Source organism: Taudactylus pleione, unplaced genomic scaffold (assembly GCF_031769625.1).
Source record: "Taudactylus pleione unplaced genomic scaffold, aTauple2 ptg000040l, whole genome shotgun sequence".
NCBI classification, from domain to species: Eukaryota; Metazoa; Chordata; class Amphibia; order Anura; family Myobatrachidae; genus Taudactylus; species Taudactylus pleione.
The window spans coordinates 30,063,067-30,086,076 of record NW_028284442.1 but is presented as its reverse complement, the minus strand read 5'-3'; the positions used below and the strand labels follow the sequence as shown (position 1 = coordinate 30,086,076).

General features: G+C 42.3%; 1 protein-coding gene across 2 annotated transcripts in view; it reads left to right on the top strand.

Annotated features, from left to right (window-relative positions):
• Positions 1–23,010, top strand: part of MKS1 (MKS transition zone complex subunit 1) — a 60,219-nt gene that overhangs the window by 572 nt on the left and 36,637 nt on the right. For both annotated transcript variants that reach the window (XM_088454006.1, XM_088453997.1), the window contains exons 3-6: positions 4,002–4,069; positions 13,990–14,145; positions 15,026–15,123; positions 15,295–15,423. In XM_088454006.1, coding sequence (XP_088310132.1) covers positions 4,002–4,069; positions 13,990–14,145; positions 15,026–15,123; positions 15,295–15,423 — 451 coding nt within the window. The remainder of the gene's footprint in view (positions 1–4,001; positions 4,070–13,989; positions 14,146–15,025; positions 15,124–15,294; positions 15,424–23,010) is intronic.

Genomic DNA, 23,010 nt, shown 5'->3' with positions numbered 1-23,010 from the left:
TCAGCTGTGCACACCCAGAAGCGGTGACCATAGCTCCACTATACATGCCTGAAATTCCAGTTACTATTGCGCATGCAGTAACAAACAATGGTTCATTCCTTGCGATGGCAGTAACGCTACCACTATTTCGATGGTCATACTTTTTATGTGTTGCCTCATACCATCCTACTATGGGGTCTGCTCATGTAGATATTGAAATGGCTACCTGTAATTAACACTATATTGCGCATCATATCGATGCGATTATATACTAGTGTTATGTAGCCATTCAGTAAAACTTACCTTTCTGGTGACTTCCTTTGGTAAATGGCCCATCCACAATATCAGTCCAGAAACACAGATCTAAAAAGTCAGCCTTTTCTTAATGTTCCATGGATGCTGAACACATTTAAAGGACACAGTATTGCTCGTGTTAGTACACTCTAATAGGTCTCTGGACTCTTTGTTTGTTTGAATTAAATGCTGAGAGAATATACTCACAAATGTAGGATATAAGTATAGAATATCCCCACTTGATTACTGTCCTTGGATAACAAAAATGTGGAGTAAACAAACCGACGGCAAGCAGGGGCTGCTCCAGGTGACTCGTGCTGCCGAAAGGGTCTCGCTGGGAAAGTGGAAACTCACACCCAGTTGTTGGGGCAGGTAGCCTGCCGCTCCAATATTAGACCCGCTGCAATGACGCTGGCGGCAGATGGAAGCTCCAGCAGTGGTCACACTGTGAAAGGGAGCCTCGCTCACGAGTTGATTGATCGTGCAGTAGCTGGTAAATTGGCACAGAGTCACAGTGTTCCGGCTTACATTCGGCAGCAGAGTAAATGAATCGGGCTAAGCTTAGGCGGGTCATCTAGAAACATTAAAAGTCCACGCTGGTAAATTCTGAGCGAGGTTTTGATCCAAAGAACAGTGGGGGAAAGTATAGCACAGTGCAGCAGGAACAGCACCTGTACCTTCAACCCATTTCTCCGTATAACATGACTTTCTCAAGAAGCAGGTGCATCCAGATAGAGGGCTAATGAGCTCTAGTTATTCGCTCCGCTTTATTGGAGACAGATGTTTGACATTTATATGATTACTATTCTTCATTGAAAATGCTGTTCTATAGTGCGCATTGCATAAGAAGAAATTCAGTGATGACAAACTTATAAGAATCTTAAAACACAAACATCACATACAGCAATGATATAATAAACTATCCATATAAACTTTGTGCAGATAATTAACTATAAATTCAAACAGTACTAAAAGTATACGCGTGCGTGTGTGTGTGTGTGTGTGTGTGTGTGTGTGTGTGTGTATATATATATATATATATATATATATATATGAAAATAAATAATGGATGTTATAGTTATAATAACAATGATTACAATAATGATAATAATGATCATATTATCAGTATGTTAAACTTCACTATTCATCCATGTCTATTCCCTTAAATAGACTTAAAAAGTCCAAATCGTATGTTTCTCATTTACATTGAATAGATTTGGAGGAGGCAGAGGACTAATTCTCTAAAATTGAATACTTGTGTACCTGTAATCAACAATTGTGTAGAAAATATATAAATTAAAATAAATAAAAAAATATATAGATAAATAAAATGATGATAATTAATAATAATAAATTAAAAATAAAGTAAAAATAATGATAATCATAAATATATGCACATAAAAATGATATACATATTACACACACATTTCTAGGTATGAAAGTACAAAAACACAGGAATTTGTGCATGCACTCACACACATATGTCCATATATAAAGACATATACATGTTTAAGCGCTTAAATGATGTATAGAATAAACATATGGAGACAGGGAGGTGACCTAAAGTGATTGCAAAAAGCGACCATTTCATGGGAGTGTCACTGACGTGACTGGGAAAGCAGCTGCATTCCTAATCGCAAATCCAATGTTTCAGAGGCCATGTACAGTCAGGTACATAAATATTGTGGCATTGACAGAATTTTCATATTTTGGCCTCTATTCACCACCACAATGGCTTTGAAATGAAACAAACAAGATGTGCTTTAACTGCAGACTTTCAGATTTAATTTGAGGATAATTACATCCAAATCAGGTGAACGTTGTAGGAATTACAACGGTTTCTATATGTGCCTCACACTTTTTAAGGGGCCAAAAGTAATGGGACAAACTAAACAATCCTAAATCTAACTTTCACTTTTTAATACTTTGTTGCAAATCTTTTGCAGGCAATTACAGCCTGAAGTCTGGAACGCATAGACATCACCAGACGCTGGGTTTCATCCCTGGTGATGCTCTCCCAGGCCTCTACTGCAAATGTCTTCAATTCCTGCTTGTTCTTGGGGCATTTTCCCTTCAGTTTTGTCTTCATCAAGTGAAATGCATGCTCAATCAGATTCAGGTCAGGGGACTGACTTGGCCATTGCATAACATTCCACTTTTTAGCCTTAAAAAACTCTTTGGTTGCTTTTGCAGTATGCTTCGGGTCATTGTCCATCTGCACTGTGAAGCGCCTTCCAATGAATTCTGAAGCATTTGACTGAATATGAGCATATAATATTGCCCGAAACACTTCAGAATTCATTGTGCTGCTTTTGTCAGCAGTCACATCATCAATAAATATAAGATAACCAGTTCCTTTGGCAGCCATCCATGCCCACGCCATGACACTACCACCACCATGCTTCACTGATGAGGTGGTATGTTTTGGATCATGAGCAGTACCTTTCCTTCTCCATACTCTTCTCTTCCCATCACTCTGGTACAATTTGATCTTTGTCTCATCTGTCCATAGGATGTTGTTCCAGAACTGTAATGGTTTTTTTAGATGTTGTTTGGCAAACTCTAATCTGGTCTTCCTGTTTTTGTGGCTTACCAATGGTTTACATCTTGTAGTGAACCCTCTATATTCGCTCTTGTGAAGTCTTCTCTTGATTGTTGACTTTGACACATATACACCTACCTCCTGGAAAGTGTTCTTGATTTGGCCAACTGTTGTGAAGGGGTTTTTCTTCACCAGGGAAATGATTCTTCTGTCATCCACCACAGTTGTTTTCCGTGGTCTTCCGGGTCTTTTGGTGTTGCTGAGCTCTCCGGTGCGTGCTTTCTTTTTAAGAATGTTCCAAACAGTTGATTTGGCCACACCTAATGTTTTTGCTATCTCTCTGATGGGTTTGTTTTGATTTTTCAGCCTAATGATGGCTTGCTTCACTGATAGTGACAGCTCTTTGGATCTCATATTGAGAGTCGACAGCAACTGATTCCAAATGCTAATGTCACACCTAGAATCAACTCCAGACCTTTTACCTGCTTAATTGATAATGAAATAACGAGGGAATAGCCCACACCTGTCCATGAAATAGCTTTTGAGTTGATCGTCCCATTACTTTTGGCCCCTTAAAAAGTGGGAGGCACATATAGAAACCGTTGTAATTCCTACACCGTTCACCTGATTTGGATGTAATTACCCTCAAATTAAATCTGAAAGTCTGCAGTTAAAGCACATCTTGTTTGTTTCATATCAAAGCCATTGTAGTGGTGAATTGAGGCCAAAATATGACAATTCTGTCAATGTCCCAATATTTATGCACCTGACTGTATACTCCATCACACCATGGAGCACAAAAGAAAGGCTGAGATTAGCATTTGCATATTCCCGCAACTGCTGTTGATAGAGCGGCTGCATTAGCCACTATTTTAGAATCAGGCCTTCATTGGGTACAGGCTCATTGAGTACTGAACTGCCTTCCCCTTCCAGTGCCAGGCCCCAACTTACCTGTCAAGATACAATGAGTTCCCCAACCCTTTCCATATTGCCGGTTTATTGCTTTGTGGTGTTCCAAATATATGTCCTCTTGCAATTACTGTATCACTGATATGCTATGTTTTCCTGTTATTGTGTAATGTACCTGTATGGCGCTGCAGAAATTTTGGGACATAATAATAATAAAGGATAATAATAATAAACTGTATGTTTTGTGTTGTGTGTTTTTTTTTTTTTTTTTAAAAAGAGCAACACCGTCTTTCTGATGATGAGGAACAGGTTGTTATTTCCTGGCAAGAGAAGCTTTTTAGTGAGGTAAACTATTTTTTTTCCCTTTGCTTTGAAAACCCAATTGTCTATTTGAGTCTTGTATGTTACTATTTTGGCTAGTTTGTGGGATCTGTGGAAATCCCAAACGAACACTTAGAGAGCATGTCTGTATTGGAAGGGTTGGTGCGTGCAGGGGTGCATGTCTTTATTAGCCAGGTAGGTGCATATCTGTAATGGCAAGTTGGGTACATGCAGTGGAGCATGTCTGTATTGGCATGGTGGGTGCGTGCAGGGGAGCATGGCTGTATTGGCAGGGTGGATGCGTGCAGGGGAGCATGTCTGTATTGGCATGGTGGGTGCGTGCAGGGGAGCATGGCTGTATTGGCAGGGTGGATGCATGCAGGGGAGCATGGCTGTATTAGCAGGGTGGATGCGTGCAGGGGAGCATGGCTGTATTAGCAGGGTGGATGCGTGCAGGGGAGCATGGCTGTATTAGCAGGGTGGATGCGTGCAGGGGAGCATGGCTGTATTAGCAGGGTGGATGCGTGCAGGGTAGCATGTCTGTATTGGCATGGTGGGTGCGTGCAGGGGAGCATGTCTGTGTTAGCAGGGTGGATGCGTGCAGGGGAGCATGTCTGTATTGGCATGGTGGGTGCGTGCAGGGGAGCATGTCTGTATTGGCATGGTGGTTGCGTGCAGGGGAGCATGTCTGTATTAGCAGGGTGGATGCGTGCAGGGGAGCATGGCTGTATTGGCATGGTGGGTGCGTGCAGGGGAGCATGTCTGTATTAGCAGGGTGGGTGCATGCAGGGGAGCATGTCTGTATTAGCAGGGTGGATGCATGCAGGGGAGCAAGGCTGTATTAGCAGGATGGATGCATGCAGGGGAGCATGGCTATATTAGCAGGGTGGATGCGTGCAGGGGATCAAGGCTGTATTAGCAGGATGGATGCATGCAGGGGAGCATGTCTGTATTAGCAGGGTGGATGCATGCAGGGGAGCATGGCTGTAGTAGCAGGATGGATGCGTGCAGGGGAGCATGGCTGTATTAGCAGGGTGGATGCATGCAGGGGAGCATGTCTGTATTAGCAGGGTGGATGCGTGCAGGGGAGCATGGCTGTATTAGCAGGGTGGATGCGTGCAGGGGAGCATGGCTGTATTAGCAGGGTGGATGCGTGCAGGGGAGCATGGCTGTATTAGCAGGATGGATGCATGCAGGGGAGCATGGCTATATTAGCAGGATGGATGCATGCATGGGTTTGTACATGTATTGCAGTGAGGTGGAGTAGAACGCATGTGTACTGGACAGAATTTGTGTGTGTGTGAGGAAAAAAATGTGGGTGCTCTGTATGCATATGGGGCAGAATGCATATGGGCAGGACAGTCTTTGGTTGGAAAGTGACAGAAATTTGACAGCATGTGTTGGGTTTATGGTGCATAGTGCACAACCCATTTTAAATGCAGCCCCTTCTGGAGAAATGCAGCCATATTCAACTGAGTTAACCGCTTGGTGCCTTCATTGGATCATTCGCGCTGTAGCGAAAATGCCACAAAAAGTCTTTAATTTATTTTCCAGAGATTGAATAACATGTAAATATGTGTTGGCACCTCAATACTCATAGAGAAAGTCATTTTAGGATAATATACCTGGTCAACTTGCTTTCACCTCGCTATGAGTACAGCAAAATGCATTCATATGCTAAACAACGGAGCTGCATTTCAAATTTGTATTGAGTACAGTCCCACGGACATGATATGGGTTCCCACATATCCACTCTCCATTATACTGTATACAGCTACTATATTCCACTATCTAATCATGTGCACTGCAGTACTACCCACATGTACAATGCTTTTTTAAATACATATGTGTGCCAAAAGTAAATACATGAAAAGCTCACCTGTTTATGATGTCCTTTATCCTTCCTGACAGTCTTACTAGGATGGGATGTGCTTTCACTGAGATAGAAAAAAAAATATATAGTGTAGTATGTTCAGATGCTATTCAGATATTACATCTCTTCTGCATACATTATAATATATATAGAATAAGCAATATCTTCTGCATACATTTAAATATATACAAAATAAGCACTTCAGAAACCTCTTCATTTGGATCCAAAAGCTCCAACCATTATTCCCAACATGGAACACTGGCCCTCATTCAGAGCCGCACGTTAACAACAGTACGCTCGTTGCGTTCCGATGTTGACTAACCGCGCATGCGTCGGTGTTACACTGCGCATGTGCGTACGGCAGATTGCGAGTTATTTTTCTCTCGTTCCTAAAATAGCATACAGGAAGTGACATGTCAAATGTGATTGACAGAACAGGGCGTTTTTGGGTGTTGACGGGGGTGGAGATGAAAAAACGCAGGCGTGGCGAGGCGTTTTTGGGGCGTACATACATTAGCAGATGCGAACGTCAAATGTGTTTGGACCGTCTCATACGTCACTGGAACATCCGCTTTCCCTTCAAAATGCTCGCACAGCTTAGGGTCAGGATTACTCGACCACATTGGCGATGGCCTTCTCCTCCGTCCCGGGACTCAACGATGGTGCTGCGATTAATCGCGGCTGGTCAGTAAAGTAATTAGTGTTGGATTGAAAACCGGCTTGGTATGTGTTTGGAAAGCAGTTTATTGGGATAGCACAAAAGCGTACGCAGGTGGAAATCAGAGCTGCTAATGTCATGATTACACAATCAATTAGCGTACATTTTGGGTGTTTTATTTTGCCCACAATTTGTTGGTTATGGCCTATTGTAACAATAATGTCATCATGTTTTAATTAGCTCCCCTTTTTTTTGGTTTACTGTGGAATTTGCATCGCTATGTGATTTTTTAAACGTTCCTTAAAGAGGCTTTTTTTTTTTTTAAAGAGGGTCAGTTTTTGCCTTTAGGGCCAGGATTAAATGTAACACATTTGTACAATAATGTCACAATACAATGTCAGTTTTTTTTAAAAAATTTATTGTTTAAACACAAACAAATTGGCCTAATATTTTTTGGCCTTTTTTTTGTGGCAAAGATATTTGTTAAAATAAAAAAAAAAGCCATAACTGGTAACATAAACGTAAATACCAAATTTAAAAAAATTTCACAAGAAAGGAGAGGGAAGTTTTGACCAGAAAGGAATATGAGCCAAGCACAGAAGGAGTGTGGGCAAAGTCGCCATTGCTGTCACCGTTTTCTCGCCCGTTTGGCTGGGTGAGGGTGGGCGCCAGACCGGGTCCGGGATGCCATCGGGCTGGCCTGTCCAGAGGCAGATGTTGTGGCCTCTGGACTAGGCACAGGGCTAGGCACATTTGGAGGATTGGCTGATGTTGTGCCAGAGGTGGAGGATCCGGATGTTCCGGCAGGAAGGGAGGTCGGCTCCACCATGTGCTGGCGAACGAGCTGCTCCAGGGCATCGGCGATGCGGATGTTGGCCCTGGTATTTTCCGCCAGGGCCTGAGCAATGGTCACGTTGGCCGCAGCATTTTGCTCCAGGGCCTCAGCCACCCGTATCAGACTGGCGTCCATCCTCTGCAGAATCTCCGTATGGAAATCCGATTTAAAATTGAGTTCTGTGAGGAGGCCCACTGCCTGCGAGGGGGCACGCCCTGGACTGGCTTCTGCAGGGTCCTCAGCCGGATGTACTGGTTCCTCCCCTGCAGAGCCAGCAGAAATTCTGCGGCCAAGGCTCCCCTCTGGAGCAGACTCATCCGCCTCTGTCTCTGTTAGGAAAATTGCGAAAAGACTCACATTAGAATCTACATATTGGCACAATAGCATTTCAGAGATGGTGACATCACAAGACTTACCTTGGCCAACATGAGGAGCCGCAAAGTCTGGCATGTCCGTATCCATGTTGGACACGCCAAACACCTCCACAGCCTGCACACACCCCTGTGCCAGCTCTTCGAAGTCTGTCAACTCCAATGACACAGGGGTGGGACCCCCACCTGTCCCCCTTGCATGCCTAGCCCTGTCGGCAAGTTTTTGCTTGAGACGATATTTGAAGTCTGCCCATCTGTGGAATGAAATTGGAACCATTATCCTTTGTTTTACAATGGGGTTTGTTTATAGGATGGGAAAGTGTTTACTTACCGCCGTTTGACATCCCGGGCTAGACGGACATAATCACCCACCCTATTGACAGCAACGGCGACCTCCTCCCACATTCTCCACTTCTGGCTTTGGCTCATATTCCTGGCTGCCTGGGGCAGGATGTCAACGCACTTCTGGATCAAAACCTCCATCTCCTTGCTTGTGAAATGTGGCTGCCTTTTTTTTTTGGCAGCTTTGGCGGGTTGACTGGGGCCAGCAGTCTCTTCCATGTCATCCTCCTCACCTATTTGGGTAAATATGCAGATTTAGCCACTTCACAACTTGCACAATATTATGTTTTAAAAGAATCATTGAGACAAAATGCATGAAGGCCTTACCGCCGGATTTTTGGCCATTGTTTCCCTGGTCTGAAGCCATGTCTCTGCTTCCAGAATGAAATCAACCAGAAATTAAATGTGATTTCGTGACGTATTTATACATGCGTCCTTAGTTTGCGGCCGCATCATTGATTGTGCGTCCCTATGAATCATCCTTAATTTGTGCGGGAAAATAAACACTATTTATGGCTTGGTGTGTGTGGAGTCGAGGTTGCGTTGTTGGATTGTTGGCGGTTAAGTTGTTTGGATTTGGTTATTTGCGGTTGGAGGATTTGGCGGAGTTTGTTTTTTTTTTGTTTTGCTACAGTTGTTTTGGTTTTCCGTTCGCATTTTTTGGGTTTATTTTTTTCCATCGTTTACGGATTTGGTAAGTTTTGTGCAGTCTAATTTGTGGCCAATTGGTGTCTACTTCTGGTTTTTGGTTTTATATATTTTTTTTAACACTAATTTCATCTATTTTAGTTTGTTTTGGCTTTCGGACCCAAAGACCTTTTTTTTGGAAATCTTATATATTCGAGTTGGGTAAGTCCATTTTTTTTCTTGCATTTGTGAACTAATTAACGCATTTTTGACTGTTGGTGTAGTGACTTGCATTTGCGAACTAATTAACGCATTTTTGACTGTTGGTGTAGTGACTTGCATTTGCGAACTAATTAACGCATTTTTGACTGTTGGTGTAGTGACTTGCATTTGCGAACTAATTAACGCATTTTTGACTGTTGGTGTAGTGACTTGCATTTGCGAACTAATTAACGCATTTTTCGAGGCTTATTCATCATGTAAACCAGTTTTGCTTTTCCTTTTTCCATTTTTGGGGTCCATTTGACCCCTATTTGACGTACGGTGTGCAATGTCGTTTTCATCGATGGCCAAATGTGTGTTTCGCCTATTTTATGTTTTGGCTTGCACCAATTTGACAAACAAAAAATCACCCTCTAAATTTTTGATGTCTCATTTTTGTTTTTTTTACAGTTTATACGTATCATGACAATACCCTGGCATGTAAGCAGCTATGGATGGTATCAGAAAGCTAAGTTGGTTTATGTTACTTTTGGGGTGGCTCAAAAGCCTTACATTGTAAACTTTGAATTTCAGGTAGATCTGGGGCGAATTGTTCTGGCCCTGCTCCCGGAAGACGACCAACCTCAGACTCGTCCCAGGTGTAGGCATCGTAGGCATGCAAGGCCCCAGATATTTCGAACACGTGTCACCCTTTTTGGAATGCCCGATGATGAGGTTTTAAGACGCTACCGTCTACCTCCCAAAATCATCATAGACACTCTCTCATTAATAGAAAGTGATCTTGAGCGGCAAATTGACAGTCCAACAGCAATACCACCACTGACGCAATTTATGGCGGTGTTACATTTCCGTGCCTCAGGATCGTTTCAAACAACGGTGGGAATAGTGGCGGGCATCTCCCAATCCTCCTTTTCCCGGATCCTGAGGGCAGTGATGGAGGCACTTTTCAAGCACCTCCATCATTTTATTAAAATGCCTTTGGATATGGGTGCCCTTAGTGTGGCCAAGGCCAATTTTTACCAAATAGCTGGCTTCCCACACATCATAGGGGTTGTGGATGGTACTCACATACCACTTCAGCCTCCAGCACGGCTGGAGGCAATATTTAGAAACCGTAAACACTATCACTCCCTGAATGTAATGGTGGTATGTGATGCCTCCCTCCAGATCCTGTCCCTGAATGCTAAATTACCAGGAAGTGCTCATGACTCCTTCGTCATCCGGCAATCAGGGATATGGCAGAAATTAACCAACCTACAAGCTGGTGATGCGTGGCTTCTGGGTAAGTGGAGACCTTTAGTACATAACAATGTTAAGCTTGATACACAGTGTTCCTGATGTTGGCTAATTTTTTTCACAGGAGACAGTGGATACCCTTGCATGTCCTGGCTGCTCACTCCTTATTTGGCTCCCACACCAGGGCCACAAAGTGCGTATAATTCCGCACTTACAGCCACCAGGCAAGTGGTGGAGCGCTGTATCGGCCTTTTAAAAGGCCGATTCAGATGCCTCCACCGCTCTGGTGGCGAGCTCATGTATGTGCCGGATATGGTGTCTAAAATTGTGGTCCTGTGTGGGATATTTCACAACATTGCCATAAGGAGTGGTGTCCCAATGCAGCCAGAGGATGCCTTACCTGAGGATGGCCCCCCCGAGGTTGGTCGGAGGTCAGTATGTGGGGGGGCCATACGCGATGATGTGGTGGCCAGATTTTTTAGGTAAGTTGTAACAAAACTACAGTGTTTATACCTAATGTGTTTGTGTTTGTTTGAGAAAATCTAATTTTGTGTTTTTTTTCTCACCATCTTCTGTTTGTTCACATAACCTTTGCACTCCAACGCTCACTACTTCCTGCTACCCTTACCAAACCTGGATCTGGTCCTTTTGGGCATATATTCTGGAACCCATATTGCAACGCCATGTTTGTGGAATCATGTTGGCATGGTCCTTCGTCAACCAGTTCTTGATTTTTTGTTTTTATTTAATTATTTCTTGGTATGTGTTGTATTTGAATTTATCACTGTGTTCTTTTTTTGGGAGTGACCACTTTGTTTTCTCTGTTATGTTGTGAATAAATGTTTGGAGAGTGAAATGGTCTTCCTTTTTTGGGACGTTAACAGCAAGTGTAACCAGGTTAACACAAGTTACATTTGACTACGGGGTAATCCAGTACTGACGCCAGTTGAGCTAAACTGAAATATGTTTTCAGCTTCCCAACCCACACCAAAAGGAAGCCTGGCCCAACCTTGGGATTTGTAAGATTGGCCTAAGCAGCTTGCGCACCAACTCGGAACCTGTAAAATGTAGAAATATGTAATTGACACTACACCCAAAAAGGGAAATGACATTGTTACTGTTATGTGTTTCTTGTGTCTGTTTGACATACAAAGACAAAACACAATCTAACTTTTAAAAAAGGGAAATCCTTGCAGGAACAGTCTACTTATGTCATGCTAAACTATCTTGGTTTTGGATTTAAAAAATGAGCCAGAACGTATATTTGTCAGAATAAATTTATTTAGAAACGGTAACAAAAATAAAAAAACTAATGGCGAAGGAGGCCAGACAGCCGGTCGAGGGCCACCAGAATGCCGATAACATGTTGCCGCATCTGGCCAACACAATCCGCCACCTCTTGCCGACGCCTCTGTTCCTCTGTGGGTGAGAAAAGTGTGTGGGTTAATACAACAATAGGGAATCCACATTTAAAAAACAAAAACACAACGAAATCACTCCTAAACCTAAAAAATTTAAAAAAAAGGGGGTGCTGCCAAAAATACAAGGCCTATGTACAAATTCACACAGGTGTGATATGTGTATGTTGAAATCACCAGGAAGAGGTAAAGGCAAACTGCAAAATCACCAAAAGTCAAGCCACAAAAACACGAAGAAAGGCACGACACATGATTACATACAAACAGTTTGTGCTTTAAAAAAAAAAAAAAAAAAAAAAACATACCGGGAGCCAAAACGGGAGCTCCGGAAATACCTCCATGATCCTCCTCGGAGGATACGTCATTCCACAAAGAATGGGGAGGAGTTATGATGGACTCCGGGGGGGGGGGGGTAATTGGAAGAGGGGTGGGTGGAGGAGAGGGGGAAGTGGGACGGAGGGGAAGGAGGCCCGACATTTCCGGGAGAGGGTCTGGGAAGGATGGGGAGGAGTGGGGAATAGGGGAAAGATTTGGGGTGGAGTGTTACCTGGGGGTTGGGGATAGTGGCCGTGAACGCCGTCTGGACGGACGGTGACGGCGGAGTCTTGGCTGTCCCCCTAAAATATGACAAAGAAATTGCGGTTTATGGACAAATCCGGGGACCAAAACTAAAAAAAAAAAAAAACCCCAAAAATAAGCCAAATAGGAGTAGAATGAATAAATCAGAAATAGAGGGAAAACATGCACACACAGATATGAGTACAAATAATAAATAGGACAGACAGGAAAACATGCACACGCAGATATGAGTACAAATAATAAATAGGACAGACAGGAAAACATGCACACGCAGATATGAGTACAAATAATAAATAGGACAGACAGGAAAACATGCACACGCAGATATGAGTACAAATAATAAATAGGACAGACAGGAAAACATGCACACGCAGTTTGCCCCACAAACACAAACATTAAAACCACAATACATAACACTTACTTTTCAGGATCTGCATGCGAAAGCATGCCAGCAAGCGGGGCGTTCGCCGTTGCAGGTCGGACCACCTGCGCTCCAGCTGCCCGATGTTGCGGCGTGAGCCGAAGGACCGCAGGCGGGACCGTGCCTCCGCATACGCGGAGCGCTTCTGCCGGTTGGTCATGGGTTGAGGTTGGCTGGTGATCCGGCGATCCATGACCTCCGTAAGCACCAGCAGCTCGCGCCTGGTGAATGCGGAGGCTCTCATGATGGCAATGGTGTTTTTCTTAAAAATCATTTTTGATAAAGTGTGTAAAAATTTTCTGATTTGCTAATGTATTTTGGAAATTAACAGGAGCAATTTTATTGGTTAGTGTATGAGTCATGTGTTCGACAGGGCCAGAAATCTCTGGAGAGTTATGATAGGCTTGATGCAGAGACATGCGTAAGCAAATTTAAATAAAGAAATGAACCCCGGGAAATATGCGGGGATCCACAGCAATAGAACAATTGTTTAATTGTGGTTCACATGTTTTTTGAACAATAAAAGCGAATGTTTCATCCGTACGTATTCTGCGGGTAAACACAAACACGGACAAGAGTAAAGTTTCTTGCATTGTGTTGAAAAAAAAAAAACAATTAAGCTAATTGATACATTGATTGGCATGATACGATTGATGGAGGTAGGCAGAATAAAGGGGCAGGTAATCGACATCTGACAAGGCCACTTCCTGTTTATACTTGTGCGTGCGTTCCTTTCAAGCCATTTCGGGGATGTACGCTCGCTATTTCGTACGCTCGTTAGTTAGAGGAGGGGTCGTCAGAGTTTAGGGAGGAATTTTAGATGCGAACGAAAATACGAGCGAGCCGTTGAATTTAAATATTTTTGTACGTACGCCTAACGTACGTGCGCCCGCTTGCGAGTGGGTCTGAATGAGGGCCACTGCTCTCTAATCTTCTAAGATAACCCATATACCTCATCATAAAAGCATAGTGTGATATTGTAACACTAGTTTAGTTTATAAAAAGCAAATAAATTGCCCATACATATAAAACACATGGCTTAACTGCACTCCCCTGGTTACATCAGTGGTTTAGTTTTCAGCCACAAAATGTTTTCCAAAGAAAGAAGTATCCATACTAACTGCGAGTGTTCACTTATGTACACATCTAACATCACTCTCAAATGTTAAACTATCCACCATGGGCTATGACCAGGCCAGTTTTGCTAGTATAGATCTGTTGTGCAATGAGAATTGTATCTAGTGTCAATTGTATGAAGAGCAGAAATTTGGTTATAAAATACCTAGAAATTTTTCCTTTTTTTTTTGAAGGCAACAAAATCCTGTAGTTGTTTTTATTTTTACATAGTTTTTTTACTTCCAGTTTGAATATGAGCTGTACAAGAATGAGGCGGTTTGTCAGACCCCTCTGGATCATCAGTATCATCAAGACATCCTGTCTTTGGAGCGCACCGGAGGGCGGAAAAACAGACGTATCTTTACTTATACAGACTACGACCGATATACCAACCTAGAAGAGGTAACTATAGCCATATAATTGTTAATCTGTTCCATAAATACTCAATATAGTCCCTGTAACATGGTACAGACAAAATGATATCTCTTAAATACAGGTTGAGTCTCCCATATCCAAATATTCCGAAATACGGAATAATTTTGGCATGACTGAGATAATAAAACCTTTTGATTTTTGATGGTTCAATGTACACAAACTTTGTCTAAGGCACAAATTATTAAAAATATTGTATAAAATTACCTTCAGGCTTTGTGTATAAGGTGCAAATGAAACATAAATTAATTTCATGTATGTACACAAACTTTGCTTGAGCCACACAATTATTGAAAATATTGTATAAAATGACCTGCAGGCTGTGTGTATGAGGTGTATATAACACAAATGCATTCTGTGTTTAGATTTGGGTCCCATTCCCAAAATATCTCATTATGATATGCAAATATTCCAAAATACGGAATATTCCATTATCCAAAATACCCCTGGTCCCAACCATTTTGGAAATGGGTGACTCAACCTGTACATACTTTGAATGCCCTGTGCTTTAGCCGTAATGCTGGCACCCTGCAGCTTGTGGAAGAGACTTTTTTTTTTGTTTGGTTGAGATGCTTCATTATGGCACAGCGCCCAGGTGTGACACATCTGTACCATTTTCAGGAAGACACATGTCTCCATTAATGATGAGTGTCAGGGAGATCCCGTCAAACCACTTGGTCAGTTAGCTACAACAACTGTGCTGATGCCAATTGCATGTAGAGATAAGTGGCCAAGGATTGTCTTAATATAATGTATCAGCGGGCTGATTAAAATCTTTTCTAGGATGTAGTAAATGCTTCACTTCACTAGTCCATTTTTGTAACACTCGCTGATTTTTTCCTGAGTACAGCACGGTCAGGCAGTAACCACCACTGAAAGAGAGACCCGCACGTTCCTAGTGGAGCGAATGGCAAACATCAGGAGACGGCGGCACGACATAAAACCATTGTGAGTAATCAGATACAATAAGGTTAATTTATGCACTTGGCCAGTTTATGCACTGTAAGCAAAACAAGCTGCACATCCCATATTGGGATTATCAAATATTTTTTTTTATATAATAAGTATATATATATTCATGACTGAGTATATTTTACCTCTCTCTTTTGTATCTTCTAGAGATGGAGTTGGGATCCGTAATAGTCTCGTCACATGGGAGCCGTCAGAGGAGTTCATAAAGAATAATCACACTATAAATACACCAGTGCAGACCATGTATATCATGGTAGACCTAGGACCCGATGGAAAGTGAGTTTGTTTATTCATTGTGATTTCCTTTTTTGTTTTGTTTTAGTGAATTAAATAACTCACTGTGGAGTTTACACCAGCATCTCTATAAATAGTGAATTCAGGATATGCAGTTTGACAGAAACGTTCAGGATGCCTTCAAACCTGTGATGGGACTTGCTTGAAAATATTTTCTGCCTGCTATTATAGCCAGGACTATATTTTCTGCAGCCATCTGACATGCATTGGAGATGTCTAACTTGTGAGGCAGCTGAATTCAAGTGGCCATTGGAGCAAAGGCCACATTAAGGCCATATTAAATTAGCAGTTCTCAAGTGCAGACATGGATGGCTGTAGTGAGACCAGCAGGAGTTCTACAACCTTAATGCAGTCACAGCAAAAATATTATTGACACATTATATGTTGACCAGTAAGTCTGCTTACCCATCAAATAGTCGATCATTGACTATTAGATAAATGTTGGAAAAATGACGGCGTGACCTTGACAGGCTCTCCAGTCTGTGTATCCTGTACCATTATCCTGTGCCCACGCTTTCATCTCCTGTCTTTAGCGGATCCTCTCCTGACACCGTGAGGGTACTTTTGACAGGCCCCGGTCTCCAATGTGCCTTGCACTGCCCCTCCTGGCTTCCTTGGGGCCTCCTCCTGCCTCAGACACTGCGACACTGATGCTGCTGCTTCCTGCCTGCCTCCTTGCTGTTTGCTACTGTTTCTCCCAGTGGACGGACTCTTGGGACCTGCTACTAATCTGCTGCTCTGTCTCTCCTGGTCCTGCAGTGCTTCCACGCTGCACAGGCCTCCTAAGCACTGGTAAACGCGGCCATCTTGGATGATGATTTCTACTCCCGTGCGACTTCTGCTGCTGTGACCAGGACTGCTGGTTCTCCTGCCTGTTCTTATGCCACTAGTTTTGCTGGACTACTCTGGACCCCTTTGGGTACACAATGTACTGTTTTTACTATTCTTGCTGCTTCCCTAACTCCTAGAGCAGGGGTCTTCAAACTTGGCCCTCCAGATGCTGTGGAACTACACATCCCAGCATGCACTGCACATAGTTTTAGCATGCTGTTATATCAAAAAGGTGGCAGTGCATGTTGGGATGTGTAGTTCCACAGCAGCTGGAGGGCCAAGTTTGAAGACCCCTGTACTAGAGGCTCCTGTTTAGAGCTACCCTCTGGACTTTTAACTTGTTCCTGTTACTTACCTCCTGGTACGGTTCCCTTCTGCTATGCCTGTATTTTTTGTAGATATTATGGAGCGACTCCTTCTAGCTATTACTGACTTGGGCAGGAGGGTGGTGGCTCAGGTCACGGACCTCCATACTGAGTTGTCACTTATACACGAAGATATGCTACACACGCGGGTTAGGATTGCTGAGGCTTCGAACTGTATATACCACTCCTAAGGACTGTAATACTCCTGTCATTGGCTAACTGACCACCTTGGAATCTACGAGAGTAGCATGCCAGGAAAAGGTTGCTGCCATTGCAGGACATATCCAACATGATATTGCTAGTTAAGCTGGTCTGTCTGGGAAAGTGAAACAGATATATCTCACACTGTCCCTGGGATCCTAGTTGATAACAGATTTGGGTCCAACTTTTTCTTTTTTCAATCCTCAGTTTGCCATTGCATGGACCCGCCATACATCTACACGGGGTCTTCCGTTGAGAGATCCTCCGACAATGTTTAATGGTGAAATTCTAAATTCAGTGCTCTGTGGTACCGTTCTTTTCCTTGTCAGAACCAGGGTCCCATTGGAATATACCAAGTGGATGGTGGCGATCTTTCGGGATCTCCTTGCGGGTGTCTGACAGTCTTATCCCCAGTTTGCCCAGATACAGAGACATCTGCACAATCTTTAATTCTCCGGCTTTGTTATTTCCTATCCAATGACAGGTGGCTTCTGGAGCCCGTACTTCTTTCTTTTAATTTTTTTCGGGAGGTCTAGCTTGAACTGCGGACCCTGGGATGATCCTTATAAAATGACTTCACTCCAGTGCACTATCACCCATATTTTATTTTGAATGCCTTTCTTTTTTACTGTTTATTATTTATATTTGCTTTTACTTTCTGTTTTAGTATTTTATTACTGTCATATCCTGTATCCTTTTTTTTTTTTTATTCCTTTAGTACTTAATTACCTCTGGAGCTTACTGTTCACTCTTTACTCCATGATTCTATCCTCCTGGTTTATCTGTTTGTTAATTGTTTACATTTTATACCTGAATTTATTGACTTGGGTAGTGTAGTGTAGTGTAGTCTAGTTGGGGGAGTTATGTTTGGGGATTAGTATTTGGTTGGGGATCCAGGTATGCCATAAATTGGGAGTTTGGTATACAGATTGGGGTTACTGGGGGGAGGTTGCTTACTGTTATGTGCTATATTATGCATGTCTTAGAGATTGTTTTGTTTGTATGTATTCAGTTTGTATCCTTCTGTTATTTGCTTGCTGCATACCTGTCTTGTGTAGGCAGGTTGGCATTAAAATGCTTTGTCTGGTGTTGGGTGCTTGGATATTTCTAATTTACCTCTCATCCATGGGGGAAAATTGAACAATGGCTATAGGTGGAGCTGGATTAGTCTAGGTACCAAAGTGTTAATGTTTGAAGAAGTACAGGTTCCTCCTCCACTTTCTGCACTACTGGCTCCAGTACTCCGGTCCCATTCCGGTGATCCAATATTCCGGTTACATTCCAGTATTTCAGCAATCCGGTCCCATCCCGGTGGTCCAGTATTCCAGTCCCATTCCGGTGTTCCAGCAATCTGGTCCTATTCTGGTGTTCCAGCGATCCGGTCCCAATGCGGTGATCCAGCATTCTGGTCCAGAGCTACTCCGGGTTCCACATGATCCAGTGTCCTACTGGTTCTAAGACTGACTGACGCACTGAAGCCCCTTCGGGGCAAACCTGGTGTCCTGGCCATGGTATATTGACGATATATTTTTTTATATGGAAAGGGGAAAGAGAAGTTTTTAAATGAATAATGTACCTTCCTCCAAAATAATGAGAAAAATATCAAATTGACCTTCGATATACAACAGGATACCATGAATTTTTTGGATATCTCCATGTACATTGAAAATTATGTAGTACATACTAAAACGTATAATAAACTGACAGATTCATCCACGTACATTCAAGCTGATAGTTGCCATCATCATAATTGGCTGAATTCTATCCCTGGTGGTCAATTTAAGAGACTACGAAGAAATTGTTCCAAGATCGACACATTTAAAGAACAAGCGGAAATTATGAAAGGGACCTTTTTGGCCAATGTGTATGAAGCGAGTAAGATCGATAAAGGTTTCACGAATGCACTGGAAACAGAGAGGGAAGAAATACTAACTACAAAACCCAAAATCGCTATTAAAGATGACTATCAATGGGCATTTATTTCCAAATTCAGTACACAAAATAAAGAAGTTGAACAAATTATTAAGAGGCACTGGTCAATTCTACAGAGATCCTATACTGGGAGGTTTGATTCCCCCAAGACCAAAATACATCTATAGGAGGGCCGACAACCTCAAATCAAAGCTTGTGAAAAGTGCATATTTGGGCCCAACGGTCAATACAGGTCAAACTACTTCAATTGGCTTCTACAGATGTGGACTGTGTCTTGGTTGTACAAATATCAAAAAGGATTCAAGTATCAAAAAGATTGAAGAAGTAGAGATTAACGGAAAAAAACATGAAATAAGAGAATTCATCACTTGCAACACTATGAATGTTATATATGCCATTAAATGTAGTTGTGACAAATTTTATATTGGGAGAACAAAAAGTAACCTTAAAATTAGAATTGGGGAACATCTGCGGAATATAAGCAAAGGTTTTGAGACACATTCACTGTCTGCCAATTTTAAATAAGTCCATAACAAGTCTACAGAAGATATCAGAGTTTTTTGGAATTAAATTATTGAAAAATCCTTAAAGATGTAAAACTAAGAATACTACGTTAGCTAAAGAAGAAATTACATTTATATATAATTTTAACACTTTAGCACCTTCAGGGTTAAACCAGGACTTCGAAGTGAAATGGTTTTTATAAGATCTTTTAATCTGGGTTTCCTTTTAGTTGCACTTTTACTATACCATGAATTGTTCACTTATCTAATTTTATCTTTTATTTATCCCTATATTAGTCCACTTATGTTTAGCCCTTTTTTTCCCTCTTTGGATTGCCACTTTGTGGTATTTAATATTTTTGTAAAGTTTGTTGACATTATGAAATTTAGATGGTAATTGCACCTTTCTGTTTAGGTATCTACATAATTTCCAAGGATGTGGACCTTTAAACTAATTAAAAAAGAATGAATTGTATTTATGAGACTGAATCCCGGGTTACTATGGTAATCAGGAGGACTTCAAACCATTCTAATGGCGACTATACATCACGGGACAAATATGTTGAATACCAGGAGTTCCAATACTCTGAACAATGGAGCTGTGACGGAGCGTCCTCTAGTGAATAGGACTACGGCATCTGGAATACTAGAGCCGCGGCAAAGGGTCCTCTAGTGAATAGACACCGGAGCTGCTGGAACCAGCAACTTTCGGACATATGACTGGAAATATATGGTCAGTTAAGTTGAATGGAGCGGACATTTAATATGACAGGTGATCTACTACTATAGTGTGGAGTTTGTAATAGACATAAGGAAGGGTTTACTATTTAGATGTAAAAACCTGGATCCTTAATTTAGATTAATTAATCACTTAAGGAGGGTATAAAGGAAGTTCCCACAAGACCATCCCCCATACCTTGACAAAGATCTGGGATTGCAGATCGAAACACTTTGGTTGCGGGTGCACTTCTGGATTTGGTGCTCTGGACATTGTTAGACTACTTACCTTTTTTGGACTGTAAGGAACCGGACTTTGCAATCTAAGTTTTACTATCTGTCTTCAACATATATCCAGGAACCCAAATCCTTTAGTTGATAAAGGATTATTTTTAAAGACTTGGATGTATTTATTTATGGTAATAAATGACTTTATACATTACCGTTTATTAATTCCTACCTAGTTTGGAGCGAGAGACTCCAATAACGAAGGGAGCATTTGAAGAATGAGGGCAGTACGGACCAAATTTGGCCTATTCTCCTCCCTAAAGATACCATTGATATGCGGGGCACCCCTTCAACTTGCCGTAAATAGGGTACGCCCTGTTCTTTTCCTATACCAAATAGCGATATACATGAAGAATTTCATTTTGGTGAAAAAAAAGATACCTTGATGTGATTATCATACCCAGTTTTTTAGTGAGTGGGGTACGCTGATTCTCAGTAACCAATATAAAATTGCTGTGAAAACAAAATTTTATAACGAAATTGTTGATATTTATGTTTGTTCTCTTTTATATATAATATACATCACCCTGAGAGTCCCTATAATATACATTACCCTGAGAGTCTCACACAACATTGGAATATTGAAGCGGGACATATCATATGAAAATTTTAGTATTTTCTATATTTTATTATTCATCAGCGCCTATGCACCTGCAGTAATTGTTGTGTGTTTTGTTTATATTTATGTAAAGGGCTTGTGATACTCTTTTACTCTGTTTGATGATTAGGCAGCAGATGTTTTGAGCACACGGAGGTGATTTTACTCTTTTATTTATTTGGATGTCAGGATGGTCTGCACCTGTGTGCCTCAAGCACCTATCATCTGGTTCCCATCAAGACTCTGGCTGTCCCACCAGTGCCTTCAGTCGACCAGCAGCTATATTTTGCCTACCAGTAAGACACAAGTGCACCCCATACACTTCATATTTCTGTCCAAATCCATGAGTAGGAACTGTTTAAGGCCTTCCAGCTTTCAGCCACTTGCCCTAGATTCCATTCAGTCCGGTTACAAGAAAAAACACAAACGTGACACTTGCGGCATGACAGCGTGGGCTCCCACCTATGAATACCCAGACTGGAGAGGCTGTATTCTGTTTTTCGCTGAGGTCTGGCGGCGAACAACTTCCGATTCCTGGGTAGAAAGCATAGTATAGCGTGGTTATGCTTTAGACTTCGACGAACAGCCTCCAATCCAGTACTTCTCAAAAGGACTTCCAGTCGACCTCGCCAAAGCATTAGCTTTACAGGAGTCCATAATGGTCATCCCAGTTCCACCTCCTCAAATATGTACTGGTTTTTGCACCAATCTGTTCCTCATTCAGAAGCCAGATGGCTCCTTCCGTCCCATCCACAACTTAAAGTATCTCAATGTCTTCCTCAGCGTGCCAAGGTTCAGAATGAAATCTCTCTGATCTATAATACAGGCCTTGGAGCTGGGGGATTTCATGGCATTCCTGGATATCACAGATGGCTGTTTACATACGGTTTCTCAGTTTTGCTTTTCTCTTAGACCATTTCCAGTTTTGAGCATTACTATTTGGACTATCAATGGCTCCTTGTGTATTCACAAAGGTTATGGCCATCTTCAAGTGATACAGATCATCCCTTACCTAGACGACTTGCTCATTGTGGCTTGATCTCCTGTCATCCTGCAAGAACATCCTGCAGTGGAAGTTCTTCAGGCGCATGGCTGGCTCATCAATTGGCACAAGTCCAGTCTTTCTCTGTTGCAACGGATGCTTCATCTGTGAGGTCTGCTGGATTCCAAGTCCCAGCATGTTTTTCTACCCAGAGACAAGATAGTGTCCTTGCAGAATATGGTTGGTCTCTTCTGATGCATCTTGTGTCAGTCCAACTATGCATGCGGGTACTGGGCAAGTTAGTTTCCTCCTTCGATACGGTAGAATACACAGAGTTTCAATCAAGACCTCTCCAATCGGAAAGCTAGAAGTTTTTCTGATTCAGTAGTCTGTGCTATCATTTGCACCAGGTCTATTATCGCATGTGGTGAGCCTAGTCTGACTGGTGTTCCTTTCTTGCAGGCTGGTATAGACTTGGCCTTCGTCTCTCATTCTTGAAGGTGCAAGTTTGTGCCCTTTCTGTCTTGTTTCCATGCAAGATTGCTCTCTTACCAGCAGTTCAGACTTTTCTTCAGGGGTACTGCATATTCAGTCTCCCTTCTTTCCCCCAGTTGCACCGTGGGATTTACTTAGTGTTACTGACCCTTCAGCCTCATCCTTTCGAGCCCTTATAATCAGTGGACCTTCGCTGGCTCACGTAGAAGACAGTGTTACTATTGGCAATGGCTTCTGCCCGACTGATCTCAGGAATCATAGTAATGTGTCTGGATCTCGGGAAACAAATTCCTCTCTGACTTCGCTAGACATAGTGCAGGCTTTCCACATTTAAGTGGACAGGACCACGGATATACGCCAGTCAGATTCACTTTTTGTCCTTTATGACTTCAATAAATGAGGTTGGCTGACCACCAAGTAGACTCTGGCCCGTTGGACAAAATTTGGGATCCAGCAGGCTTACACGTTGGCAAGTAGGCAGATTCCAGACTTAGTACAAGCCCATTCCACCTAGTCGGTGGGCACTTCTAGGTGGCTAGGCTTGGTGCGGCTATGTGGTCTTGATCAAATTCTATAGATTTGGCCACTTTGCCTCTAGAGATGCTAGTTTTGGGCGACAACCTAAGCACGGCACAGGAGAGTCCATGGGGGAAACTG